At 42.4% G+C, this 26733-nt stretch overlaps 2 protein-coding genes across 5 annotated transcripts in view; one reads left to right on the top strand and one right to left on the bottom strand.

Moving 5' to 3' along the window:
• KIAA1328 (KIAA1328 ortholog) overlaps positions 1-2682 on the bottom strand; it is a 169288-nt gene extending 166606 nt beyond the window's left edge. The window contains exon 1 of one of the 4 annotated variants that reach the window (XM_062600282.1): positions 2612-2682. Coding sequence is in view for 1 of the 4 variants with exons in the window: in XM_062600281.1 (XP_062456265.1) it covers positions 2472-2523 (52 nt within the window). In the remaining 3 variants the exon portion in view is untranslated. Of the gene's footprint in view, positions 1-2040; positions 2091-2471; positions 2540-2611 lie in introns of those variants that run through there. The other 3 variants (XM_062600281.1, XM_062600284.1, XM_062600283.1) reach the window with 3 other exon arrangements.
• A 170-nt stretch (positions 2683-2852) lies between these two features.
• On the top strand, positions 2853-25758 carry TPGS2 (tubulin polyglutamylase complex subunit 2). Its single transcript, XM_062600205.1, has 7 exons — positions 2853-3018; positions 7134-7213; positions 16204-16291; positions 18653-18784; positions 20513-20626; positions 22124-22284; positions 24222-25758. Exons 1-7 carry the CDS (start codon positions 2946-2948, stop codon positions 24447-24449), a joined length of 876 nt encoding a protein of 291 aa, XP_062456189.1. The 5' UTR covers positions 2853-2945; the 3' UTR covers positions 24450-25758.
• The last annotated feature ends 975 nt before the right edge of the window (positions 25759-26733 follow it).

The following is a 26733-nucleotide window of genomic DNA, read 5'->3' as shown; positions in this document are numbered from 1 at the left end:
TATACTAAACTGAAAAACAAAACACAGAACATGAAATTCACTTCCTCTATATTTTGTTTATACTGCTTTACTTTCCACAGCCTTCTCAGGGTGGCTTATAGGCCCAATTACTTAACTTCAGTTCTGTTTACAGTAAATCCATTTAGGATTTTGCACAGCTGTCTTCATACAAGTAAATTCAGGTTGTGAAAGTATTTCAACTGACCAATTACTTCTCTGACTTCACCTGAAATTTTATTTTGATAACTACATCTTGAAAATTTAATTTAGTAAGTTATTACACAGAGGACAAAATTAACAGCAGCCTAGAAGCTTTCACCTCTTGACAGCAACTTCAAATTCAATTAGTACAAGTACCTATCACATAACTGACACCTGGCACACTGGAAATAAGAGTTCAATCACAAGCTCACTTGTGATTGTAATGGCCCACATTATCACCTGTTAACCATCATCACTCATAAGTCTTAGACCACATCTTAACCTGATAATGCTATCAAAGTTCTCTCTCCTACATACTCTGAAAACACTTCTGTTCTCACCTGTAAACTGCAGCATGCTATCTCCTGAGCTGTCAAAACACAATGTTTATGGGGTCACAGCATGAACCTGATCCTGAAGCTGAAAAAACTGTGAAAGTAAAACACACATCCTCTCTTCCCAAAAATCAGCAGAATAGCTCAAGCCCCCAAACAGCTGCGTCACCACAATTGTGACAGCAATCTGCAGGATGCAAAAGAGAGTATCTTCAATCCATACTACCACCAGCAACAACAAACTTTAGCACCAGCAATTGCTTTCTCAACTGACATATTGCTAATCTGTGTGTCAACACATAGCTATAGGAAACAAAACAGATTTGCTTAAACAACATTCAGCTTTTGAAGTATGGCTCCAGCATTATTATCCTATATCTAATTCTGCAATTATAGAAACAAGTTCAGTTTTCCAAAGCGTCAAACCATCATTAAGGAAAAGGTATCCCCTACTCGTTACTCATGTTCCGTGTGTGTGTGTGTGTGTGCGTGTGAACGTGTGTGTGAGGATATATAAACTTTGACAAAATCAGAGGCAAAAAAGTAAAATAGGAGTGGATATCCAGAAGACTCCTATTCCTTGGCATATCTCGACGCATAAGGCTTCTGCCAGGCTCAGAACAGTGTGTTTAGTCATGGGAAACAACCTGTCAGCCCAGTACTTAATTGGTATAAACACAGTGACAGCGTAGTTACGTCCGTATTTCCACAATAGGCCAGAACAGTGACAGTGCAGCAAGAAATTTGGTATGTGCCTACCAATTTTCATCCCATCACACCAAAGAGAAAGTTGTATGCAGTTCTTAACACAAACGAACAATCTTCCCAGATCTATAACAATGTGCCTGCTGAACACAGCCCATTGGATGGATAGCCCATTTCATTCATGCATTGTTTTGCAGTGGGTATGCAATCAAACATATACACATAAGCACACACAAACATTCCCTTTTCTTTCAATCACTTCTAACTGATGCTGGGTCCCAGCTCCCAATACCAGCCACAGCAATACCACAAGTCCCCTACAGCTACAACTAAATCCTTCGTTCCTATGCCTCTGTCAGGTGAGACAGTTCTGCCCTAAGGCCTCCAAGTAGCTGAGCCTCCAGATCAAGCCACACAAGCTGAAACATCAATGCCAATTCCTTCTGGTTCTCTGAACCATGTGAGCCCATCTCTCTAGCCAGTTTTTTTACAGGCTGAACACCACCTACTCCAGCTATATGTCCAGCCCTATCTAGCCTCCCACAACCAGCATTTCCACATTTCCTGTAGACCAAGCCACAACAGCCTCCAAATTTCTCTCTCACAGACTCCTCCAGCATCCAGCTCCCCTGAGGGCTCATTCTAGCTTTTAGGCCTCAAAGTCAAGCTTAGACTGCAGTCACAAAAGGCATGCACCTTCTGCTTGCCACCTGAACCTTCAGCCTCAGTTTCCCCACTTCCCTCTGTGAATTCTTTTCCACATTTCCACAACCTGAACCCAGTTTCTTTACATACTTACCTCCCCAAAGTCCTTCAACACTAAGTCACACACAAGCCGAGCATCTCCCATCTCCCCCGGGAGACCTTTGCCCTGAAGACTCACACAACTCCACTGCCCGCTCACGCACAACCAAACTCCACGCTTCCCCGTGCTCTCTCCTGACTGAGCAGGCAGTGCCACGGCCCTCAGCTGCAAAACCCCACGGAGCACCGGGACTGAACGCAGCTCTCCAGGTTCCTCCGCAGCACTGCCCCTGCCCTGGCACACACCGCTACCCCCCGCCGCCAGGCTCGGCCCCTGCCTCAGTTTCCCTACCCCTCCCCGCAGCCCCAGGCCTCCTGCGGGCCGCCCCCAACCTGCTGGGCCCCAACCCGCCGGTTCCGCGGCCCCCCGGGCACGGCCCCTGCCCAGGCCGCAGCCTCGGAAGGATTCCTCCCGCGGAAGGATACTGCCCCCGCTCCAGTAAATGTCTCCACCCGTCCCGGCGACCACCTCCGCCATCTTGAAACAACCGCCACTCCCAGAGTGCCCCCCGCCGCCCCCCCAGCGCTCGCAGCCTATTGGCTACCCGCGCCCGGCGTCGCCCTACCTCAGCCGGGGGCCGCCGGGCCGCGGGGCGATCGCGGCACGCGGAAGAGAGGGGCATTCTGGGAGACGTAGTCCGCCGAGCGGCAGCTGGCGGCGGGCCGCGCGCTGACGGAACTACCAATCCCGTGAGGCCTCGCTCTGTCCACAGGCTGGGCGGCGCGGAGGGGCAGGAGAACTACACCTCCCAGGGTTCTTCGCGGTGCAGCCCCGGCTACGGGGTGGGAGGAGGGACAAACAGATCGTTCCCCACACACGCGCTTGCTGCCCGCTGTGCTGGCTGTGTCTGCCTGCCTGGGAGTTGATGGTGAGCGGAGCTGGGCCGGGACCTGCGAAGGATGGAGGAGAAGCCCTCCGCCAGCATCAAGCCCCACCTGGACAAGCTCACCCTGGGCGTCATACGCGTCTTGGGTGAGTAGCAGCGTGGGAGAAGAGTCCCTCGGGCCCGAGGTAGGCCGAGGACACGGCGCTGGTGTGGAGGCCGCCTGGGCACGGGAAGGGGCCCCTGCTGCTGGGCCGCTGCGAGGCCTGGCAGGGTGCGGGGCATCGCCGGGGTGCGGGGCTGCCCCCCTTCCCCGGCACCTACTCCTGCAGCTGGGAATTGCTGGGCAGCTTGGTGCACCTGACGGCCTGGGCACCTGCAACGTGGGAAACCATGCTGCTACTGCTTTCCTCTCAGTATGTGGTATGTTTTCTTAAGGTCCCTGTGCTGGGATTGCCTAGCTGTGAGAGATGTTGCACTTCTTATTCATGCACAAAATCTATGTTTTTGGCATTTCAGCTTAACGGAAAAATCTTCAAACTGTGACTTGAGAGAGCCCTTGAGAGTCAAAGGCTGAGAGCAAAGAGAAAGAGGTGTTTTATTCAAAATCATGCATAATTTTTAGCCTCTCCTGTGACTTCTGAATATGTAGGCTTGACAGACACTGTACCTAATGACAGGAGATCAGCATAGCAAGGTGTTCTGAGAGAAACGTGAGAAGAGAGGCTGAATCTGCTCAGGATCATCTCCTGATAAGTAATCACCATACAATTTATTCCCATGTCCCAGGACCTTTTCCATAACATGCCTTCCTTGTCATCTTTGATTTTTGTCCAGATCTTGAACATTCTTATGTCCCCGCAGTTCCCTTCAAAGTTCAGCAGGAGTGTAAGGAATTCAACATCAACATCAGAAAATAAGGCATCTCAGACAAAACTTTACTCATGGCAGTAGAATCACAAGAATTGGTGAAAATATTTGCATGTGTAAAGGATTTTGTTGTTAGGCCTTGCATATGCCAACATAACAAATCGTACTTCACAAAATAATATAGGCATTTAAAGACAAAAGTGACTACTGTAATTAGCTACTGTGCTTTGTGTCCAGTGACAGGGAGTTTCATCTAGTAACCTATTTGTATCACAGATAGCGCAAGTTGCTAATAGCTGCACAGCCAAGTGAGATTAAATGGTCATGATCCTCTGAGGACAGGGTTTCATCTCCAAACTCTGTTCAGAGCTCTCTTTCAAACTTATTTGAGTTTTCAGGGTAAGTGTGGCATGGCAATCTGAGTTTGGCTCTGAAAGTCCTATGGCATCTCTTTCACATGGCATGTGTTTGCTTGTTTCTCCTCTCTGTATTTTTCTCTGGTCTGTTGTATTGTGTAATATAGCAATGCACACTCCAGCCTACTGTTGTGATGTTTTGGTCCAGATCTTTTCTGTCTCATCAATCTTTCTGGGATTTCATGCTTTTCTACTCCATAAAGTAATCCAAAGCATGTAAATTGTAGCACCATATTAATTAGAATTGCTGAATTAAAAATTTTGGAAAACATTACCAGCGCAATCTGTATGTTGTTTGTTTCTTTCAAATGACAAAGGATATTTGAGTCAGAAAGATGCTTTATTTGGTACTTTGCACTACTAGAAACTATCTTTTTTTTTTAACTCTTCTTCTAGGAGGCCTCATGAATCCCATAGATACTTCTTATGTTTAACTTTGAGTTAGTGAAACACTTATGGGAGATGGAAATGATCATGTACTAAAACACAACATACTCCTTTCAAGCAAGAAAATATTACACATACGGTATATGGAATTTTGAGACCCAATTTTCCAATGCCTTTGAGTAAATATTCATGGGACTATTCCAAAAACTCTTGTTTTAACAAATTTAACAAATTTTAACATTCTGTGTATGAGATGCTTCTTTTCAACTTCTGGTCTCTGTGGAAATCCCTACAAGGTGCAAGATTTCTCACAAGCATTATGAAGGTTATAATTTGAGGAAAAAGGGAGAGGTATCTTTTTTCATTCCCAGTATAATTAATTTTGCTGAAGTTCCATGACTAATATTAACATTCCAAAAGTGATTGCTCAGAACTAATTTTGAATGGCAAGTCTAGGCTGTTCTTAACTTACGTCGAGAACAGGAGCATACCTCACTATTTAGAGTCTTTATTAGATAAGAAATTAGGTATTCAGACAGTTTTACAAAGATGCTGAGACTTTATCCGACTTCAGAAAATACTAGAAGTACAGTAAGAACCCCTAATGCTGTGATTTCCTGCTTCCAGCTTTGTGCTCAGACTATTTGATCAAGTTGTTCTGATTAATACTGAAAGCATTTCTGGACACTTCCAAGTGAAGTATGCTAAAAATAAGACAAGATTTACTGTGATCTTGATTCAGAATAGTTAACTGGGAGGATTCTCCTGAACTGGTTAAGCTTTATGCTGTATCTTCTGTGTAACCTAGTTAGCCTCTTGATTTCTTCCATCTAAATTCTAAAAGCTATCATGCCATGCATGCCATGGCATTTGTCCTTCTTTTCCTCCTTCATGTTTGATGGAACTCCCATCCATACTTCCACGCATCTGTTAAGCATGATCTTCAGTTTACCCACAGGATATTTTTAATAAAACATTCAGGCTTTTTAAGATGACATTTCTCTTTCTTTTGATCTTGGATTTGGTTCAGACCTCTCTGGAAGATGCAGTTCGCTCATCCCTGGGCATCTTACTGTGACTGATATGATATTAAATCTTCCACCATGCTGGCTGAGCCTTTGTGCATGATGAATTAAACATCCATGCTGTTTTCTTTGATCACAGAAATAACAGTTACTCTGTTGTTATAATCTCTTAACTTGTAAGACTTGCATAGCATAGATGGAAAAGACCAGTTAGATCATTGATTCCACACATTCCTTTAAAAGCAGAATATGTGCTCCATATGGAGGACTTGCATTTGAGCAAGATACAGATCATCCTGCCTTGCACCCAACTATTTGAAGTGAGCTTGGTGAAACATCAGAAAGTCTTACAGATTGGAGACCTGCGTTGGCCAGAAAGATTACCTAGGTGACCTACTATGATTTTTTTTTTTAATATCTTTAATTTTGGTTTTTCTGGTGATATATTTTGTCTTTTAAATTACCTGGCAGTGAAACAATCAATACTTTCAACTAAAGCAAAGTTCAGACTTCCTTATGCTGGCTGCTGATTTTCCACTAGCAAAACAGACAAGGACAGCACTGTTGCTAGAATTAGAAGCCTGGAGCTGGAGATAAAAAAATAAATAAAATTAAAAAAAAAAAAAACAACCAGAGCTCTCTGGTACCTGCCTTTCCTATCTAGTGCACTGTGTGTGTTTTATCAGAAAGAAATTATAGTATGTGTGACTGCTTTGGGAGCCCATACTTTCACAGCAGAGCAGGTCTTGAAAGCTCTGCATAGTGATCATTTTTGCTATACAGCCTTGTGTGCTGGGTTTGCAATTCCCTTAACAAGTAGTCTTTCTGGACCTGATCCGAAGTGAATGAAGTCCATGGGAACCATTTCAGTTGCCTGTAGATGAAGTAAAACATTATAAAATAGTAAGTGTGAGGGAGACTATTTTGCCATCACACACCTGCAGGGATAGCACTATAGATCAGTATCTTGTGTTTATATTCCATTCTTTCCCATAAAATATTCAGATCACTTTTATAAATGATAAGCTCAGTGCTCTTAAAAGATCTGCGTGTGCCCAGCTGGGATTCTAGGGAACGGATGTTTGTTCATGCTGGTCCATTCTGTAGGATCAGATTCTACATCTGTTTAGACTCACTGAATCCAGCCCTTAAATGTGCCCATCACTGTAGAATACGGAGGTTAGCATTTCACAGCAACCTGCACAGCATCTTGTGTCTATTTAAAAATATCGTGCCCAACTGAAACCACAGAGCATGCTTACAAAGACAGATTCATCTGACTCTTAGAGTTTCTTCAGGAAACAAGGGCTGATTTTTTTTCCATGAAGCCTCTGCAAAAGATAAGACCTTAAATACAAATCTGTTTGTCCTGTGCATCCTCATACCAGGATATGCTGAATACAATTACAGACAAAAGAAAGCCACTGCTCAGTCACCAGCATAGTTCTTGCAGTCATTAGTGCTTTTCCCCTAGCTGTCAGTCAAGTTTAACTTGAAAAATCATCTGGCTCACAGTGTTTGATGTCACCCATGCCAGCAGCACACACACTCTTCTTTTCCTTTTAGAGACTTCTCCAGGAGTTGCTGAGGTGACGTTTGTGGAAAAGGAGCCAGCTGAACGCCACACTATCATTTCATGGGAGCAAGTGAGTGTTTTCCTGATAGTTCTGCAGTGGGGTTGATCTGACTGTACTGCAGCCCCTGGAGAATGTTACATGACGTGTTTACCTTTTTTTTGCTTTTAAGACAGCCTGTTACCAGATGCACAATGGATCTTGAACAACATTTGTTTTTCAGGTGTTACTCTTGTACAATACCATTCTACAATATCACATGCACTTGCTGTGTTAGAGAAACTTCATCAGTGAGGGTATATTTAAAAAGAGAACTCTAAGAAGAAATCACATTGGTATTACAGACAGCAACTGTGGTGATTCAGGAGAAAACGGACAGAGGCGGCTATGAAACCACATTTTGCAGCTCCCTTTGAGACAGAATGAAGAAGCTCTTTATTATTTGTAGCCATTATAGGTAGAAATGTGAAGCTGGAAAATACCCCTGAGCCAATCGGTTCCTTCCAGTTACCCATTTATTCTTTCAGCCTCAGGTATTCACTTCCATTTCTCAGAGCCCCTCTTTCTACCTCCTCTTTGGCCAACAGCCCCAATCTTTTGTCAAAGTATGGCCTACTGGCTGTTCCAGAAGCCTACAAAGACCACATGCTACCTCAGCTCTCCACTAGCAACCTCAGTGCATCAGACTACCTGACCAGAGGGTTCCTGAACACTGCTGTGTACCTGTGGGGGACAGTGATGGCATTTTTGGTCATCTCTCTGAACGTATATGTGTTTATCAATCTCATGACCCAATGCACATGCCTACACACATCATGCAACTGGATGTGGGCACAGAATGGAGACTGACTGATTTCTAGGCATTGTTTGTGTAGGAAAGGGGCAGTAATAGCTAACCAGGCTTTGAGGAGGAGCATGGCAGGGGATGGAGTTGAGTGAATTGACTTCCTTCTACTCCAACCCTTACTGTGCCCAGGTGTATGTGTTTCCAACGGCTGCGCTTGTTACCACTCCATGAAAATAACTGCCCCTTTGATAACATCTTGCCATTTACAGAATTATTCCTAAAAAGTACAGAAAAGTCTTGCACCAATTTTGGTAACACCCAGATCAGGTCTGAGAGGAAGAGAGTGATATTTACTCATTCTCTCTCTCTCTCTCTCCCCTCTTAAGAGCAGAAGTCAGTTCCATCTGAATATATTCTTATTCTCATTTACACGTGCTTCTTATTCTCCTAATTAAATCTGTTTTGTTTCAAAATTGAGGTTTTTTTTTAGAATCAGACTTTGAAGTACTTTGGTCAAAGCACTTTGCTCAAAAGAAAATATCATCTCTTACCCAGTGAATGAACTGTGCCAGTAAATGGTGAAAACTAAGTGGATACTATTCATCTGGAACTAGTGATGAAGGACTTCACTGTCTATTTTTTTGCCTTTGTTTCCAGTCACATTGACAAAACCTGAAATCTCCTTTCCTGAATTCAAAGTTAACTATTTTTTTATTTTATGTGGAAATAAGTAGCAGAGCTTGAGTTCTGGAGATAAAATCTAATATCTAGCACAGTGGCTAGTCCATGCAATTGCAGTACATACTACAGTGAAGATTAGGTGTGAAGCACTTAGCACCTCACATGGCCCTTTGAGGAGGAACTTGTACCTCTGCTTTCCTCAAGCCCATCCTATCTGTAAGTGAATCTTTTATCACTCTTTTTCATAGCCACTAGGTGGCAACACTGATGCGCATAATCATATTTTCTTCATAGCTGAGATTTTAACAAAGTCTGATCACAGTCTGTATTTTTAAGTTCTACTATATCTTTGGCTAGGAAAGTATTTGCAGGGCTTCTTGTGTGATGTAGGGAAAATTTGTCAAACTCTTCACTTTTTTTCCCCCAAAACCTCACTCTTTTAGAATCACAGAATCAGTAAGGTTGGAAGGGACCTGATTAAGGCTCGCCAAATAAAAGCTCTATGGTTAAGATTTACTTTACAGTTTTGCTAGAAGGATTTTTTTCTAGTCCCATTTCAGTTTTGTAGAGGAAATGTGTTCCTACCAAAAGAAAATCTATGGTATTCAGAAATGCTTGTAAGAAAATCAACCTAATTTTAATTATGAATGATTATAATGGTATTCTAAGTAATGCATACTGCCAGCATTATTATTCTTGTCATAGTTATGTAGTCATTTGTTATATCGGGTTGTTGAATGCCAGTCAGCTGAAACTCTACAGAACAAAAAGAGCTTTGTGACAGGATGCAGTGCAGTAGGACAGTGGGAAGGCAGAAAAGATTTTTCCAGGCCTTTCTGTACAGGCAAAGAGGCAGAAAGAGCTACTAAGATTTACACTTTGTGAAATCAAACCAGAAATCAATCCTGAATATTTTCTTGGAAATTAGCACGCTCACAAAAATATTTAAGATAAGTGATTGTCAGGTATGTAGATGTTGTCTACCTTGACTTCAGCAAGGCTTTCGACACTGTCTCCCATAACATCCTCCTAGGCAAGATCAAGAAGTGTGGGTTAGATGGGTGGACAGTGAGGTGAATTGAGAACTGGCTGAAAGGCAGAGCTCAGAGGGTGTCATCAGTGGCGCAGAGTCCAGTTGGAGGCCTGTGGCTAGTGGAGTTCCCCAGGGCTCAGTACTGGGTCCCATCTTGTTCAACTCATCCATTAGTGACCTGGATGAGGGGACAGAGTGCCTCCTCAGCAAGTTTGCTGATGATACCAAGCTGGGAGGAGTGGCTGATATACCTGAGGGCTGTGCTGCCATTCAGAGAGACCTGGACATGCTGGAGAGTTGGGCGGAGAGAAACCTCCTGAGGTTCAACAAGGGCAAGTGCAAGGTCTTGCACCTAGGGAGAAATAATCCTAGGCACTAGTACAAGCTGGGGGCTGACCTTCTAGAGAGCAGCTCTGCAGAGAAGACCTGGGAGTGCAGGTGGACTACAAGTTGACTGTTTGCCAGCAATATGCTCTTGTGGCCAAGAAGACCAATAGTATCCTGGATTAGGATACCATATTCCTGCATTAGGAAGAGTGTTGCCAGCAGGTCAAGGAAGGTGATCCTGCCCCTCTACTTAGCCCTGGTGAGGCCTCATCTCGAGTGCTGTGTCCAGTTCTGGACTCCCCAGTACAAGAGAGACATGGAGCTACTCGCGAGAGTCCAACATAGGGCTACAAAGATGATCAGAGGACTAGAGCATCGGCCCTATGAGGAACAGCTGTGAGAGCTGGGCTTGTTTAGCCTGGGGAAGAGAAGACTGAGGGGGGATCTTATCAATGTCTATAAGTAACTGAAGGGAGGGTGTCAAGGGGATGGGGCCAAACTCTTTTCAGTTGCCAGTTGCCAGAGGCAACAAACTGAACCACAGGAAGTTCTACCTGAGTGTGAGGGGGAATTTCTTCACTGTGAGAGCACTGGAACACGTTGCCCAGAGAGGTTGTGGTGTCTCCTTTTCTGGAGATATTCAAAACCCTCCTGGATGCAACCCTGTCTAACGTGCTGTAGATGACCCTGCTTGAGCAGGGGGTTGGACTAGATGATCTCCAGAGGTCCCTTCCAAACTCAACCATTCTGTGATTCTGTGGTATTTATGTAGTAAAGTATGGAAATGAAAAGAGGGAAATTTTCACCTTTCCTGATGTTCTTGTGATGAGACAATCAATACAAGTGGGAATAGAGACAGAGTTAGCATGCGGCTGGGACATCAGTGATAATAATCCTATATCTTGCTATGAACCAATTCTACTGCTAAAGTTAGGTTTGCACCTACCCTGCTAACTTCCATATGCAGTTTGTAAAAGGAGACGTGATACTAAAATATTGCTAGGAAATACTCTGATATCTGCAATAACAGTGCTTAATCAGGGGGTTCTTTTTTCATTCAGAAGGGAAATAAGTCATTCACATCATTGTTCTGCTTTTCAAGATTACAACATTATATTTTACTGGGGAGAACTCTGCACCTCAGCAAGCAAGGAAAACAAAGGGACCATTTTGCCCATTTTTGTAACTGGCTTGCTAACAGTGACTGAACTGCCCTTGGGTGTCTGTGAATGATCCATGTCCATCACACTGCTGAAGCTCTGACATTCTCCAACTCTGCATGAGAATTTTGTTTTTTCTCCCTGTGCAGTTTGTCTATAGGGATTTATTGTTCTGTAATAACCCCTCCAAAAAAACCTTGAGCAGTTTGTAGATTCCCTGCTGTGCATTGTTATAGGCTGCTAGAGGATTTAGAAGCACTTTTTACATGTAAATCTCAGTGGGAACTGAGGTGGCTGTTCCTGGCAGTTTTAGAAGTCTTCCACATTTTTTGTACCACATCTCATTTTGGCTTACAAAGCTTGTGCTCAAGTCCAGTCACCAGCAATTCCTTCTGTGGTAAGTGTGGTTTGCTCAGTATGTCAGAAACTTATATGATGAGACTTCTAGACCCTTGGCAGCTGTCAATCAGACTAACCTTTACCCAGAAAATCATGTGTGCGGGCACACACGTCCACAAGAGCCCTTCTCCCCATTCTTCATGTGTGTCTTCCCTCAGCATTACACAAGCCTGCAATCCTCAGTCCCTACAACACAAGACCTACCTATCTTGAATCTGCTTTGTGGCCCCGAGTGTGGGAGAGGCAGGCAAGTGGAGCCAGCAAAACCAGTGCATGAGGAAAGGTAAATTTCTTCAGGGTGCGTAATGGTGTACAGGACGCCCATACTGTTTCTCACATAGTATTTTCCTGTGGAGTTCTATAATACTCTGATAAAAAATGGCTGCAGAAACACCATCCTTGAGAGAATTTGCCAAATCCTGTCCTCTGCAGCTGGGAGTCAGGCTTCCCCTGTGTGCTTTGGTAAAGATGAAAGGGGGAGTGAATTTTGTCAAGGTGTGCTCCCCAGAGCTCCAGCTGGATCAGATTCATAGAAGGTGTGACTAGAATGTCTCAGTACATTACATAAAATAACCTCGTAAGTATTCACTGACAGCTAGGGTAGACCAGTCATGAAACTACAAGAAGTTAAGGAGAGAGAAAGGTGGCTGCTGATTTACTCTGCTACCAGGAGGCCCTGAGATGCGACATAAATCTGTTTCTCCTCTCCCCAAAAGGTGTACAGAATTTGCTCACTTTTTTAGAGAAGTCTCTCTAGAGTCATTTGCTTTGATTACTCTCCAGTTCCTTAGGATTTTTGCTTGGGAGGCATTGTTTCAACACTGATTTAAGTGAATTGCCATATGTCAGTGTTTTAGCTCTGGATTTAGTGTTGATCAGGTCTTGGCAGCAAGCTTCTCTGCTCTAGTGTTCTCTATCCTCAAGCTACTGTACTTTCTTGGGAGACTACTTGGGGATATTATAGACAACAAACAAAAGAAATAGACCTTACACATCATATTAGGTACTTGGGATACTGCTTTTTATGAGCTGACAAATATAACCAGATGATTCGGGTTTAAATAAACAAATAAAGCTGCTTGTCAGGACTGTGGTTAAGTCATTTTTGGCATGTTATTGGAAATACCGTATTTTGAGGGGCTGAGGATCATAACCCTGGAAACTACCAGAGTAGCAGGGGAAGTATAGCTGCTTGAAGTGAAGCCATCTTTGATGCATAATGGTCTTGTTTTTCTGAACTCTGCTGTCAGAAGACCCCTGTTTTGAAGTCATAAGGTTCTGTGGCTGAGCATAATGTGACAGATTAGTCAGTCCTTTCTGTCACAAGGGAGAAGTGAGTGTAACTGAAGTGTTCTAGGATTTTGGATGGGGCCCAGATGGGCTCTGATCAGCATTTTCCACCCTTGTATTGTGCCACATCGTTTGGAAAGGGTCATACTTAGGAAGGTCCTAAAATAACGGTAAAGTGGAGAGGGCAGCCATTTGGAGAAAAGTGCAGATGTTGATCTTTCCCTCCAGAAAAAGAGGATTCAGTGCAGAAGGCCTATCCACGCATATCTGTTTGTACAGAGACCAGTCATCCCAGTGCATCTGGTTCTCCCACTTACAGGAAGTCATTGAAGTCAAGAGAACTGTTCCCATATATATTTTTATTTTTGGGGTAGTTTAGTTACAATTGGGTAGTTTGCAAATGGACTAGAAATACTGTGTAGACATTTGTATTTTTGTAAGTTTTGGTACCAGGTCTGTGGTATTTTCTTTCTTCGTAATTCTAAACCTAGTCACCACACTTGCAGCAACAGTATGAAAGAAGAAGTGGTGAAAGTGCAGCATGAAATTATTTAGCACTGAGAAGAACCCACAGATTAAGGTGTGTTTGTTAAAGGCATGTGAAGAACTTCAGGTAAGTCCACACAGTTCAGTAATCTTCTGAAAGTTACCACCAGAGCTTTGGCCATCAACATGACATTATCCAATGACAATAAATTCTTCTCAAACAAAGCTTCTAGAGTATCAGATGCTTTGCTTTAATACCTGTTGCCTCTGGAGATTTTCTCAAGTTGAGTTAAAAAACCACTGTGCTGGTGACCAGGCTGCTGATGGGGTCAAGTAAAGTAAACTGCCCTTTGGCAAGCTACAGAGCCATTAATATCTGGAACTAACTCATCAGTAGCAGTCAATAGGCATAAATGGATATGCCTAGTAAGTAAATTACTTAACATGTGGGAGTGAAGGTTGTGGGTGAGTTAGACACTTCTGCATTGTGTATATGCCATAGACACTGTAACAACTCAAAGAATATAAACATAAGTAGGGCTTTAATAGGCAGAATGGCTGTCCTGATCCATGGAGAGGATGTGGACAGGAAGAAGCTAGAGCCCTTCCTTTCTCATGCCAGGCATTGATGACCACAGTTCAGCATTGTGGTTGGATGTGTGAGTTGGAGGTAGCTCCTGCTGGATAAGTGTGTTGAGAGACAGAATCAGGGCAGATAATGGGATGTGCATAAGTGGCAGACATGTGGAAGACTTTGAGCACCATCTCTCAGATTTTCTCAATTTCTATCCCAGATTATGTAGAGCTACACGAACTGTGCATGCCTGAAGGTTGTTTTGTTGCCTTAGATACTAATTTGAGGGTCTTTCCTCTATTTTTTATGAATTTGTGTTAAATGTTTTAGCAACTGTGGGGAAGTAGCCCCAGCATACAGACAGACAGATGCTTTTAGCATCTGACACCTCTCCACTTGCTCCAAAGTGATTCAGTAACTGCTCTAAAATCCACCCAGGCCTCTGAGGCCAGACTGTGAATACTCAGCTGTACAGCATCTTGATTCATGGCAGGATAAGCCTGTACAGGGACAGCACTGCTAACCCTTTAATGCTCATAAATTTTTCTATTTTGAGTTTCTGTGCTTTGAGGTGTCAAACACACTATGCAGAGAGCAGGCCATCTCCTATAGGATTTCTTCTAAACTAGACAAATGAAAGAAAAAAACTTTGGGGAAAAAGTTGAAAATCCTGTCACAGAAATATTTGAATAATCAAGTGTCTTGTGTAGCAGATTTCATTATCTGTTCTTTTTCTCTGTACAAGTCCAACTCCCAGAGTCCTGTGACTGTATATGAATCTCAGATCTATGTTTTAAAGAAGACAACATCCTCATAGTTATCTACAAAACTTGACTCCCAAAGAGCTTATTTGTTTTTTGTTTCTGAGAAGAATTAAAAGTACATGAGATTGAATAAGGAAAATGATGACAAGTTGCAACTTGAGAGGTTCAGGCTATATTTAGGAAAACCTTCTCACAGGGAAGGTGGTACAGCCCCGGGACAGGTCAACACAGAGGCTGTGAAACCTGCATCACTGGAAACTTTAAAGATTCAGCTAGGCAAAAGCCATAACCAACCTGATCTGGTGCATTGGCAGTAGTCCTACTTCAAGCAGGAGTTTGGAATGGAAGCTTTCAGAAGTCTTTTCCAGCTAGCATTTCCATGCTCATCTGTTAAAACCTCTTAATCACTAAACTGTCTTGGAGTTTTATTCATGGTTTTGAAGCCTTGAGGTTAATAGTACTTTAAATGTAAACTCCAGTATTTTTCAGTCTGTTGTTTTTACTGATATGATTGCAAACAAAACAGATAAGTTGTGTGTCATATGAATTATTTGTCTTAAAACTTGACATGCTTCTATACTGTTTCTTTTTGTGTCCTTGGAGCATCAACAGGAATGAGGGTTGCTGGTCAGAGCCTAGTCCTGTCAGCAGGAACAGTGTCTGCAATTGCAAATAGCTCTATGGGCTTCTCATTATCCTGAGAACTAAGCCTATACTCTTCCGTTGTAATATTTGTTGCCTATATAGGGAGGCTGAGTTAAGAAAAACACCTTCCACAATGAAGATCTGTGTAAAGAAAGGATCCTGGTTTTTAGTAGCTCCCAACAGCTCATTAGAATTGTCTCTTTCACTTTTGGCCCAGCAGGAAGCAGTCTTAGGAGCCCCAGCCAACTGCCAAAGTTTGGTGGGATGAAGGCAGACCAGCATGTTTGTGAGACTGGCTCTGTGTGTGTGTGTGTGTGTGTGTGTGTGTGTGTGTGTTAGACATGCTATTAAGTGGAACATCAAACTTTCTTGAGTATATGTGACTTGAGTCTATGGAGTTCTCACTTACTTGGAATTGAAAACCCTTAGGGGAAAAAAAAGTTCTTATACAGCTATTATACATGCTGTAATGGGACAGGTAGGAGTAGTCTGATTTCACTTTAAAGTAAAATCCTGCTTTTGTAAGCTGTGTATGTGTATATATATATACATACACACATGTGTGTGTGTGTTAAAAAAAGAAAGCTAATGATTGTAATATATGTGATCTGGGAGTGGGATTTCACAGGATTATATGTTGTCTTAGTTGGAGAAAAATCCTGTAATAACCTTGTGATGACTGACTGCTCATTTTGAAATTTACCCAAATCATCTCTGTTAATACAGTGGCATAGACTCAAGAAATGTGCATTTTCTCCCAGAGTTTTAAGCTGAGATATTTGGGTTGATCTGAGTCGTCTTGGAATTCAGCAAAATGTTTGGTGGCAAATGTTTTTGTCCCACGATCAGTTGCTCATTGGATTTGAGACACGTCCTATGTTTCTTCATAATACTTCAGCCATCTTGTGATTTGCAGAAAAACTCCTGCGTGTTGCCAGAGGATTTAAAGAACTTCTATCTGATGACTGATGGCTTCCAGATGACCTGGAGTGTGAAAACTGATGGTGAGTCCATGTGATCCTCTCCAGTGATATGCTCATTTATATGCATCTAGTCTTTCCTTTGTAGAATCCCTTTAGTTTCAGTCTTTCTTTTTGCAGAATCAGTACCTACCTCTCAGCATCCTGCATGAGTCTAAGAAAAAGCACACACACAGTCATTTTGGGTGAAAAATTAACACTATGCCTTAACTGGAAAAAAAATGTCTGTTTTTGCTAGCCAACTTGATCAGTGACTATAGAAAACTGATCTCTGAATTAATAAATAAGTGCAGTTATGAATGAGATCATAGACCATTTTAGAGATGTTCTACTGAGAAAAAAGACGATGTTCATCACAAGTCCCTTCCTGATGCAACAGGACAAAACCTATTGCTTGCCTGTGCTGGACTTGCACAGAAGAGACTTGTACACTGAACCAAGCACGTCGTCATGACATAGATACCATTCTGTAGCACCTTGGTTATCTGTTGACATCCAGATTTAGGTGTGTAGTTTAAATCTAGTAATTAGGCTCCCTCTGTAGTTCACGGAGAAAGAAGCAGCTTTACAGAGGACACTATCCCATCGTACGCCAGTAGGAGGAATTACCCTCCGATAATGCCTCTTTCTCATTAAAAAATGTATGTATGCTATATCCAAAGAGACCTGAACTGTGCATTAATTTTAGACTGGCAAGTTGTGTAAAAGGCCAGAATAGTGACGCCGTGCTAACAACATGATCCCTGTCTCTTTTCCTGCTTCCATGATATGAGGGGGGTACCTTCCTTTGCTGTCGCATTAGCATGTGGATTACCCACTGAGAGCTATGATGAGTGCTTTAGAAAAGCCTGCACATCAATTAATACCTTCATTTTCTCTCCACTCCAAGTGGTAGCTTTTATCTGAGGAAAATGAATCTGCTGGAGCTATCTAATTGCTCACATTTCCAAGCCGGAGAGAGGCAAGGAAGATCATAACAGTGTTAAGGTGCAGTCTGTTCTCTTAGCTGCTTACGTTCTTACCCTACTCAGCAGAGATGGAACATCTGGTTTTGTTTTTTTTTCTTTTTTTTCTTCTTCTTCAGATGGTTTCCTGCTTTTCACACAGGTCTCACAACTAGGTTGAAGCCACAGTCCATCAAGCATCTGAGCAGAGGTCACACAGGTTATGTTAATCAGCCAAAATATACCAGAGAAGTGCCTGATCTCACGCTTATTGAGATCTGTCAAAGTAATACCAAGTAGTACCAATAGCCAGAATTTCTAGCCCTGAGCCTGATTCTACTCTCCTACCAGCTTAAGTCTGCTCACTGGAATTATTTCTGGAGTTATTAGTGGAAGTGAGAGTGGGACCAGGTTTTATTGTCCATCCTTGTGTGGCAAAAATCAGGCAGTTCTTTCACTCTGCACTGGGGTCCTGCCACTGCTGTCCTGATGCTTGTTGCCTTACAATTAAATTGTCAGGTGAGGCTATGGATACTGCTCATTTCAGGTGTCAGGGTTCTCCTCAGGAAGCAGAGTTTCTTTTCAGAGACATTTGACACCTAATCTAATACCTATGTTGACACCCTTTGTGTTTCAGGTGAGATTCAGTGTGTTACAGCCTCTGAAGAGATTTTCTTCAGGGCATACAAGTATGCAGAGCCTAAAGCAGCTCACGTAACTGTCTTGTTTGAGCAAGCTATGTCTTCTGAGGCCCTTCATGGTGGCATGTGGCTGCACTGAGTGATCGTAACTTGGTGACTAGTGACAGCAGAGATTCCTCAGAAGGAGAGACAGGTGACAAGTCCTCAAGCGTTCATTCAGGAGCACCCAGGTGCTGCCACACTGGCTATAACCCATTTTGGAGAGGTACCCAAAAGCAATGCACCCTGAGTAAGTGCATAGGGTGGAAGAGGATGAGCTGCTCAGTAAATTGCAGATGGGTGGTATAATTCTTGGGAGGAAGGACTCTTGGGAGAAGCATGGAAGAGCATTCTGTGGGAGTGGCTGCAGCTAGCCAGGATTTTTAATAGCCAGTCTCACAGGATTGGGCTGACACAGCTGTATCACAGCCTTAGTCAGCAGTGTAGTTCTCTCTTCTGCATAGCTCTGAGATAATGCACGAATAGCACTTCCCCTTTCCTGGTCCAGATTATAGCAGATGCAATTTTTGGTTGAAACTTTTGGGGGTTTTGCGGTAGGACAGAAGCTGCTTATGTGATATTGTCTGAAAAAGACTAATTTTTGCTTCTGTGAAGCCTGGCTTCGTTAAGTATCCAGGCTTGCTGGACATCTCTTCCCCACCTCTATGTTTTGGAAGGGTTTCACTGATGTTTGGGGAAACAAAAATATCTTCTGTGCTTTCCTGATGCTAGGATGCAGTTAATGATCAGTCTTGTTGCAGATACCCCAATGCCCCTGGGTTCCATGATGATTAATAGTGTCTCAAAGCTATGTCGACTTGGGGGTTCCTCAATGTACACTCTGCCTAATGCACCAACTCTTGCTGATCTGGAAGATGACACAGATGAAGAAGGTAATGTTCTATTAGCAGGTTAGAACACATGCTTTGCCTCATTCCCGTTGCTTTGTTAAGATAATGTTAGGGTATAGTACATGGGTCTAACAACAGAAAGGTCACTCTAAATAGAGATGATTTTTTTTTTGTCTCCTGAGCCATATCTACCATATGTCCTATTAGTCCCCTATAGCCTTGAGAGATGTAGACCTATGTACTGGGAATCTCATAGTGACAGAGTTAACGATCACCAGTATTTTTTCCATATTCTTTGACAGCCAATTTGCCCTCTTGTTCTGTCTTTTGCCTTTTTAAATTTGTAACTAGTGCTTCCTCCATTGCCTCAGTTTATGAACTATTTGTGTCCTTCTGGTGTTATATAAACAGAAGGTAACAGTTTTTGTCGTGGTAGTAAAAAGGCAACTGGATATACTCTTTGGAATTGGAAAAACAACTCTGAGTTGTTGTATACATTTAATTCATTTAAATATATACATTTAATATATACATTTAAATGTATACATCTATACATTTAAATATGAGACAGCATTTGAAAATGTTGTGTATTTGCAGACTACCTAGAAATGAACGCATCCTTCAGATTAAAAAGCAAAAACAATTAAAAAAAATCACTCATTTCCTCAGAGCTCTTTCAGTCTAACAAGACTGGAACAAGTAAGAACATAAGACCAGGAGTAGATGTCATGCTGACTCTTTCAAAAAAAAATTGCTGTTTGATTTTACAGTCTTGTCTCTGAATCTCTATAGCTCTTGTAGCTTCTAAATGAGACTAATCTTGAGTTTGTTGGATGAACCTTTCTTTCTGCAAATTCCAGTTTGGCTACAGCTTGATATTCTGAAATAGGCCAAATTCTACTTCCATTTAGTCACTCAGAGCCCCACTGATGGACCTACATGGTACACTGAGAAAAAGTTATGTCTTCCACAAGAGTTCTCATCCTGACTTCCATGGAAAGCTATTCTTAAAAGTAAAACTCTTATGTCCCCCTTCTTCCTCAACAGGATTAAAATTCAAAGTGGTCTTTTGCAAGGGTATGCAGCTATATAGTCCCAAAAGGGTCCTGTAGGAAAGGCTCTATGGTAGTGGTTGATCACAAGTTGAATATGAGTTAAAAAGCTTGGCTGTTGAGGAAGCTGATGTCATACTGGAATGTATAAAGAAATATATATGTCTTCAAATTCATTAATGTCTTTTGTAAAGAGAAAGGAAAAAGCTGTTCTCTCTGTACTCCATAAAAAAAGGAAGATAGAACAAAAGTGGATGTTGAATAGAACAGAAGTAATGCACTTCAACTGCAGCAAGAATGATTCAGACACGAGAAAAACTTACAAGCAATAATGATGCATTGGAGTTGACAACCTGGCAATTGTGGCATCTCCAATACTGGAGGTCTTTAAGAAAAGATCAAACATCTCTGTGCAATCACATTCATAAAGTGACATCCTATCTTATCCTGCCTTATGCCAGAGAAGGGCTAGAAGACAACTTGATTTCCTTTCCAACCATCTGATTTTGATTTTGCAATGTGTTGTCCCACAGGAGAGACTTACAATTTTTCTCACACTTTTTTAAAACACAGGGAAATTAATCCTTTCCAAGAAGCATAAAAATATTTTGATGTAGTCCTTCAGTTGATTTATTAATACTTATCAAATAGATTGACTCTTTGCAGCTGAAGCAGAGTTTTCCAAACATGTTTCATTAAGGCTTTTTTGTTTTTAAAGGTAATGAAGACAAACCAGAGAAGCCACATTTTGATTCTCGTAGTCTTATCTTTGAATTAGACCCGTGCAATGGGAATGGGAAAGTTTGTCTTGTTTATAAGCACACTAAACCAGGTAAGACTGAAGAGAGTGAAGTTAGCCATCTGTTTTTGCAGGTTGTACCTGGGGACTGAGATATAGTATCATCTTACATTTTTGATCATCTTTTCATTTCTAGATGAACATTTACTGGGAAGTCATGGCTGCACTGAACTCAGTGGCCAAATCTTACAATGACTTAGCTGGAGCTGACATTTCCTTCCTTTTAATGTTTGAGTCAGTGTTATAACTTAAGATTTCTGAGTGCATAGCTTATTTGCATATCAAAACAGGAAAACACTCACATATGACCTATGGACAATCATGTTGAAATAATGCAGAGCTCAGCCACCCACCTATCTCTGGTTACTTGCATGTCTCAGAATACTTCCCTCACATTTTGATAAGGAAGGGTGTATTTTGATTCGAAGCAAAGTGTGGATGGCAAAAAAAGTCCTTAGCCCACTGAGACAGTCTTAGACTGGTTTTGCCACCTTGTGCATGGATGCCATGCCTCTAGGTGCCAACCACGTCAGAATTTGGCAGGGAGGGACAAATGGGAGAGCCAAGCAAAGCTTTCTTCTGACAGATACTCAGAAAGTTGTTTTCAATCAAGGACTAGTAAAACACCCCAATTACTTATAAAGTAACAGTCATCAGACATTCAAAATGCACAGGTCACTATATACATGTGTATTTGTTTACATGCACTGCGTGTGGGTGTGTACATGCAACCTGTTTAGTAAAACCCTTCCATTGTTATCTTGTGCCTATAATTGGGTGTGGCAAAATTCCCAAAGCTGAAACTTCTGACTTGTCTTCTTGCCTTTCAGTGATGATTTCAGCCCACTCAGTGGATGACCTAGGAGGGACCTTGTTTTCAGGTGTTGATGTCAGCATAGGAGGCATTGTGTTTAACTGACTATGTTAAGAATCTCAATCTATCAAGTAAAGTCACTTATTTTTATCCCTGCTACTCTGACTGTGATTTCTTCTAGTTAAGTTGCCCACTAGAGAAAAATTTAATGACTTTGGAAAGTCTTTGCAAAATGTGGGTTTTTTGGCAGTGCACACTCCCATGACTTCCAGACTCTGGACTCTACTCAGTAATCCAGATGACTGACTACTAAGTTAGTTACTGTTTTTACTTTGTGGGACAGATAAATGTTGGCCGTAATTGTACTTTGAACTTACATTACAAAATTACTGTTGTCCAAAGATGCTCCACCTGGCACGTCAGCCCCAGATTGGGAAGGAGTAGCTTTGCATCCATTTTATAATGGGGGAAGTGAATATAATGGCTGCTGCATGAGTGTTCAGTAAGGCTGAGAGCAGAACCAAGTCTCCTTCAGCCCCCATGCTCTAACCATTAAACCATGTTGCCTCTGGATAATTGTACATCTTAATCAGGGATGCTGTCTTTTAGAAGGTCCAGCATTTCGGATAAGTGTGCTGTGTCTCCCAGCTAATGCTGGCCAGGAGTTGATCTCTATCACTGCAAAGCTTTAACATAATTTTTGTTTCCTTTTGTAGTTGTCTCCCCAGACACAGAGATATGGTTCTTGGACAGAGCTCTATATTGGCATTTCCTCACCAAAACCTTCACAGCTTACTACCGCCTGCTCATCACCCACCTGGGCCTCCCACAGTGGCAATATGCCTTCACTAGCTATGGGGTCAGCCCCCAGGCCAAGGTAAGACAGCGGGATCCAGTATGTCAGTATTTCAAGTAAATTTGGACCAGAAAACACCTTTCTACCTTTTAACAAGCAATCTGCAGGCTCAGGTAGGCCTAGTGAGCCATGGGAAAGCCCGTGAGCCTTTCCCCTCTAGCATGTTACAGTTATTTATTTACATGAGCAAAGTCACTACTGTTGTGTTAACTTTGCTTTTTTCACATGAGTTGGACTCTGCCTTTGACCTCTGATAGCGAGTGGTAGAACTCCAACGATTTCTGTGCTTTCTTGGCGCTGAAGCCAACAACAGCTCTCTGAGTAGAAAGGGAGGTCCAGGTTGCACACTGGACAGAAGCCCAGAGGAGAACTATGAGCTTCAGCCTTATAAGGGGTACTAATCCCTTTCCATCCTCCTCAGTCACAAAGAGGTGCCCTGAGAAGATGGTGCCCAAAAGAGCAATTTAAATTCCAGCAGTTTCAGAAGTACTTGTGGGATAGTGCAGCTTTCACACTGTTCCCTGCTCCAGGTACAGACTGCTGGCCAGTCCATCTCCTTATTATTATTAAAATTGCTATTCTGCTCTATCAGAACTCTGCTATTAGAGACTCCTGCCATTCCTCTGTGCTTGACTGGGCATTCAGCCCCAACCTAGCTTCCACTCTGTGGAAGATCAGGGAATGGAGCTGTTAATACAGCTGAACACAATGCATAAGCCTGTGCAATGTCTGTGCATGCTGGCAAGGCCTGGTGGGTCTTGGTCAGTGTCTTGCCTCAGATATGACAGCTGTATTGATGGCATGATATTGCTTGGTCCCTGCCTCAACTTTTTGCGTATATCAAAATTACTTACTACAAACACTGCTTGCTTCCTGTCTATTAGTGCCTGCAGAATTCAGCTTTTTGTATTTTGGGGTTCTTCCTTGACATACTGTGCTCTGCCTGTGCTCAGCCACAAGGCTGTGTGTATGGTACTCTAGCATATCCCTGTACTCTACCTTTCTGTTGCTTTCCTGCTAGAACATTTTGATATGTTCAGTATATTCACAAACCTTATTGAAATCATTCATATATTGCCTAGCTGTTTCACAGCCTTTGTTAAATTAGAAGGATATATCCTTCTAATATGTTAACCATTATCATTTTTAAAGGTCTTTAAGGATGATATATTAAAGCCATTTTCCATTATGCAGTACATTAACTGATTGCTCTCTACATTTTTGTATTGATCTTCTGTTTATCTTGTTCAGAATTTCATTGAGGGTGGTTTTAGTGGGGTTTGTAACATTGTATCCCCTACGGTTTCATTTCCTGACTTCATGCAATGGATGACTGATAGGAAGAACACCAAGAGATGGGAGCTGCAGGGCATAACATTATGAGGACATCTGGGAGCCAAAAAAATGTATTGTGATCACTTCTAGACATAAAATCAGGCAGAAGAGAAACAGCATATATCTTTTGTATAAAGAGTTTAAAAATCTGTATCATATATGTGAAGGAAGGGAAGAAGGCTATATTTTAAGTAGTACAACTAGTTTGGTTCTGTTTTATAAGCAGTCTTAAATTCCAGATTTTTTAATCCTTTCTGCTTCTCTGAATTTAAATAAATGTGATTTAGTTTCATCCCCTCCCCTTGCTTTTCCTCCTCCTGTTGGTTTAAGTCAGGAGTTGCTCCTGATAGGAGTTACATTGCAAAAAAGGTAGTTTTATGTTTGTGTCTGGTTCTCCTCTTCCCTCTTTGGAATGTGGGGAAGTTCCAGGGCTGTAGCTGCAGCTAGGACCATCCTTATCACAGGACACTTTGCACAATCCAGTAAACTATTGCAAACTGATGTGTATTCCTGCTTGTGTATGATTAAAACCAGATCTTGGGGATGAGGGGAGAGCAAGGAGGGAATGTCTAATGGCAACTTCATTTTTAACATCCTTCTTCCCCACTATTCCTGCCTTTCAGCAATGGTTTAACATGTATAAACCCATAACTGTCAACACAGCTCTACTTTCTGAAGAAGCTGACTCCTTTGTGAATAAGCTGGACCCCAACAAAGTATTTAAAAGCAAGAACAAAACTCCAGTGATCAAAAAGAAGTCGTCCTCCCAACCAGCAGGCTCCCAAAAGAGCCATACTACCATGACGTCCTCCAAGAGTTCTTTACTACCTGGCAATTCTTCAAGGAAGTGAGACCCCGAGATCTGGCCCTGGACATCATTTGCAACAAGCTTTGATGTTCTGTGATGCAGAGTCTGAGAGCTTCAGACCAAGCCCTTTGTTGTGCATGAATAGATCTTCCCATGGAAACTACACTGCAGCATTTGCATGAAACATAACCACAGTGTACTTTGATGTGGGAGGGAGATAGATCCTGGTGGCTTTCAGCAAAAAAACTTGAGACACTGATTTAATTCACATTTGCTACTTGCAGCATGTACTTTTCAAAGGCATGAAGAAGTCATTGATGTCACTGCTCTGTAGGGAAGCTGTTGTTACTGTGCAACTACAGCAGTGAACTGAAAGTAAATTTAAGTCACTATCTTTAATAGACCCATGCTGAAATACAGCATGTGAGGATATTTCTGCTATCATCTCCTTTGAAAGAAACCTGCCCTGGCCTTGCATGTTGTGGGAGCAGGCTGGAACCTGCAACAAAAAGAAATATGTTTCACTTCAGACAGAATCAAACTGCATTTCCCTTTCCAATCTTTCAACTCTGAGATTCACAGTACAGAGGGGCCTGGGGTTTCTGTGTCCCTGCATTGGCCTAGCCACTTGCTTTACAGCCAAGACCATTCCTTGGCCTTCATGCTGTATCCTTTGGGATAATGAATGAGCTCTGTGTGATGCCCTCTGTAATGAGACTGGAGGCGACAAGAAGATGCAAGGACCCTCATTGCCTCTGCTTTCTCCTCTTGTGGGAACTGACTGGGGACTGCTAGAGCAGGAGCCAGGGCAGCTCCAGGTGCATCAGTGGTGTTAGAGTGTTGTAAACCAGGAGGACACCTTGATTTGTCACACACTCATTTCCCAGTCTGAGCATTCAAAACACTTTTATGACTTATTAACTGGGCAGGATCTGACCGGGGCCATTGAGATCCTACAGCCCTAGAAGGCCCTGATGCTATTTTCGATACTGTAAGTTTTCAGGTAAAACTGCACTTTAACCCATTCATTTCTGGTTTTCAGTAACATCTGACTGTTTCCATTAATTTTTGATGTCATTCAGTCTTCTTACATATGCTGGAAGCACCTCATAGCAGCCAGCCCATTCTGTGCCTAAGTAGGAATTGCAAAGTCACTATCTCCAAGCAAGCATTGATGGTTCAAAAAACAGCATATTTTATTTATGAAACAGTTACATAATTGCGTAAGACAAACCTACCTCACAGGGATGTTGTGAGGCTTTCACGAGCATTTATGGCCTTCAGAAAGACCAAGCCACCCTGTAAGTAAGTGCTTAATAGTATTTTAATAAAGATTTGAATATTTTCCTCCAGAGTGAGTTGGTATTTGAAGATGCCTTTGGGAGCACATGCTCAAGAATGTATGGTAACAGCAGTATGCAGGCTGAATTGGTTTTTTACTGTGGTAAAGAATTCCCCAATGAAAAGGGATGGGTTACAGTGTCTTTAAGCTGATCCTACCTTGAACTGCTCCAAAGTTCTCAGTTTAGTTCACACAGACCAGAAGTCTCATAACAGCAGCTCCACTTCTATCCTAGGCTCACCATTCAAAATCTGTGTATCCATCAGCCCCAGCTCTGCCATGCTTTGCTGGCTTATGGCACTCCCTGCATCCCACCTTCAAATGTGGCTGCTGAGAGCCTTCCAGGGGTTGCCTAGCAGCTGCCCTCTCACATCCCCTACCCTAAAGAAAATCCTCTAATGCTCTTCAGCCCTTTTAAGCTGATGTGCATCTTTTGCCAGGTGAAGGTCCTGCCATTAGAGCAGTTGCTCTAATAACACAAGATCAGTTCTAATGAGGAAGCAGGGATGTTAATATCTACTACGCCACCTTATGCCACAGTGGTGCACTGATAATCCCTCTAATAGTGAGATATGAATAATTGCCAAAGCTATTAAATGCCAGTTTCCAGGATTCTGCACAGTATTGATGGTCGAGCACATCCTACCCTGGGAGAGCCCTGTTTTGTATGCATTGCAGTATCCGACCCTGGAGCCTCAGTCATTTGCTTGGCGTGTACCAGATTTGCTTAAGAACTTTCTAGAGGAGTTAAACTGTATCACCTGGCCTGTGAACAGACCGCTTTTGCTAGTGTTTTACTTCTAGTCCAACACTTTCTCAAACTTGCAGACTCTTTCTGTGGTTCAGATGGAGGTGGCAGAATTCCTGCTGAAGTACAACCATCTCTTCCCATATTTTTGGTACAGTCACAGTGGAGAAAGGCTCTTCCTTTGTTTCATCATTCGGACATGCTGTCAAAGAAGTTATCTTAATCCTTTCTCATGCT

The sequence above is a fragment of the Rhea pennata genome, chromosome Z (assembly GCF_028389875.1).
Source record: "Rhea pennata isolate bPtePen1 chromosome Z, bPtePen1.pri, whole genome shotgun sequence".
In the NCBI taxonomy this organism is placed as follows: Eukaryota; Metazoa; Chordata; class Aves; order Rheiformes; family Rheidae; genus Rhea; species Rhea pennata.
This window is presented reverse-complemented; position numbering and strand designations above follow the sequence as displayed.

Coding starts and splice junctions, on each gene's coding strand:
- TPGS2 (XM_062600205.1), top strand. CDS start 2,946: ATGGAGGAGAAGCCCTCCGCCAGCATCAAGCCCCACCTGGACAAGCTC. Junction 16,292..18,652: donor CTGGAGTGTGAAAACTGATG/GTGAGTCCATGT, acceptor GTCTTGTTGCAG/ATACCCCAATGCCCCTGGGT. Junction 18,785..20,512: donor AGATGACACAGATGAAGAAG/GTAATGTTCTAT, acceptor TTGTTTTTAAAG/GTAATGAAGACAAACCAGAG.